At 41.7% G+C, this 2187-nt stretch overlaps 1 protein-coding gene across 1 annotated transcript; it reads left to right on the top strand.

The window, feature by feature from the left end:
• Positions 1-464: 464 nt before the first annotated feature.
• LOC138363541 (uncharacterized) lies at positions 465-1187 on the top strand. The gene has a single exon (XM_069322895.1). It carries the CDS (start codon positions 465-467, stop codon positions 1185-1187), a length of 723 nt encoding a protein of 240 aa, XP_069178996.1.
• The last annotated feature ends 1000 nt before the right edge of the window (positions 1188-2187 follow it).

The following is a 2187-nucleotide window of genomic DNA, read 5'->3' as shown; positions in this document are numbered from 1 at the left end:
GGTCGTATATCTACGTTAATTTTAACTCCAGTAAAAAAAAATTAACCTCATACATAATGAAATGGGTAGCTTTATCATTTCATAAGAAAAAAATTAGAGAAAATATATTAATTCAGGAAAACTTGGCTTATTGGGCAAATTGGGCCTTGCATAGTAGGCTGAGAAGTGCGTTCTGGCTACTAGGTACGACATATATATATATATATATATATATATATATATATATATATATATATATATATATATATTTTTATATATATATATATATATATATATATATATATATATATATATATATATATATATATATATATATATATATATATATATATATATATATATAACTATACACGGGAAATGGTACGAAATGGAACGGTGGTACGCCGCTGCACCTGGCGGACGCAGCGGCGTACCACCGGATCACAAACCAAGACGCTGCTCTGAAGAAGGCCCAGACAAGGAGCATGAAACTAGTCCTCAAGCTTTTTGAAAATAAAGCCCAAGACGGGAATGGTGGGCTCATGCAAGCAAAGGCAAGAGACTTTTACGTAGCCTTTGAATCTGCAATCCCACACCTTTATCTTCTACCAAAGATTCACAAACCACCGAACGAGATCACAGGAACGTGGCAGGGGAGACCAGTGCTGAGCGGCTGCCAGGCACCTACCACACCGGTAGATTGGATATGTATAGCCCTCCTCATCCCCCTTCTACGACTTCTACCGGAACGCCTTAAAGATACAACAGACTACCTGAACAAGATAGCCAGCGTCAGAAATCCAGTTCCAAGCGGAGCCTGCTTTTTCTCATTGGACGTGGTAACGCTCTACCCGAGCATACCACAGAGAGAGGCAGCCAAAGTGGTAGCAACCTTCTTTGATGAAAACAAACACAAAATTACACAGCAACTACGAGAAGCGGGAGTATGGAGGCCGCCTCACAGGCAGTTGTTGGAGGAATCAATACTCCATGTAATGAGGGATACCCTCCTTCAATTCGATGGTAAGGCATATAGACAGACGAAGGGCACTGTCATAGGAGCGTCCAGTAGCTTAGCAATTGCTGACATCTTTATGCATGTAGTCTTTGAAAGGGAGAGATCCCACAGAGAAGACGCTCCAGCAGAGTACGAGAGATATATAGACGATATATTTGGAGTCATGGTAGGAGGACTCCCACCTCTATAGGGTTTCTTTGCCTGGGCGAAAACAGTCCACAGAAATATTTAATTTACCCTAAAACACGACGACACCACAAAAAGTTTCCTGGACACCACGGTGAACGTGGACGAAACAAGCCGACACCTGAACACGAAGGCGTATTACAAACCTACGAACCTTCACACATACTTGAAGTTCGACTCATGCCATCCGCAAGCCCTAAAGAAATCATTACCCTTCTCCCTAGGAATACGCCTTAAAAGAATAAATAGCATGGACGAAACCCTCTACCCCCAGCTAGACGACCTATGGGAGATGTTTAGGCACAGAGGTTACCCTTTAGCGGATACCCTGTAGCGGACCCTGTAGGATACTGTAGCGTGTGGGGAGGGGAAGCAGGATACTGTAGCGTGTGGGGAGGGGAAGCAGGATACTGTAGCGTGTGGGGAGGGGAAGCACACGTGAGCAAGAGCTCTGTGAAAAACAATACATATCTCGGGATATTTCAGTGGTACAGGAATTAAACACAGTCAGATATCTCATAAAGTGCGTCTCGACATATTAAACAATATACCATAGTGATTGACATTCCGACTTTTGTGCTTTAAGGAAATAACAAGTGAATTTTGTGTGGAGTCCACCTCGTAGTGACAGAACCCACCCCATAGACCCACGTCCAGTGTGCCCACCGTGTGTGTGTATGCTTACTAGCAAATTGGTTTCCAACAAGTGTATTAGGGATATGTGGATCGAGAAATTAGTAATAGAGAAAGTGAATACTATTGCAAGTGGGAAATAAAGCAGAAAATCCCTAATTGTAATACAGGCAAATTAATATATCAGTGTTATAACTCAAGTAACTGGCAACTAAGGGCCTCCAACCGCGGCCAGGGACAACAACGTGTCAACTGTACAGCCTCTGGGACCATCGACCGTGTAATAAGTACTGACCATACAGTAGAACAAATAGACATATATATTGTTACATATATACGGTATACATATAATATTATAAATATATAGATAT

This window comes from Procambarus clarkii, chromosome 11 (assembly GCF_040958095.1).
Source record: "Procambarus clarkii isolate CNS0578487 chromosome 11, FALCON_Pclarkii_2.0, whole genome shotgun sequence".
Classification (NCBI taxonomy): Eukaryota; Metazoa; Arthropoda; class Malacostraca; order Decapoda; family Cambaridae; genus Procambarus; species Procambarus clarkii.
Note: the sequence above shows the minus strand (reverse complement) of the source record. Positions and strands in the feature narration are given on the sequence as shown.

Bases quoted from the DNA above. Each gene is read 5' to 3' on its own strand.
- LOC138363541 (XM_069322895.1), top strand. From the start codon at position 465: ATGAAACTAGTCCTCAAGCTTTTTGAAAATAAAGCCCAAGACGGGAAT.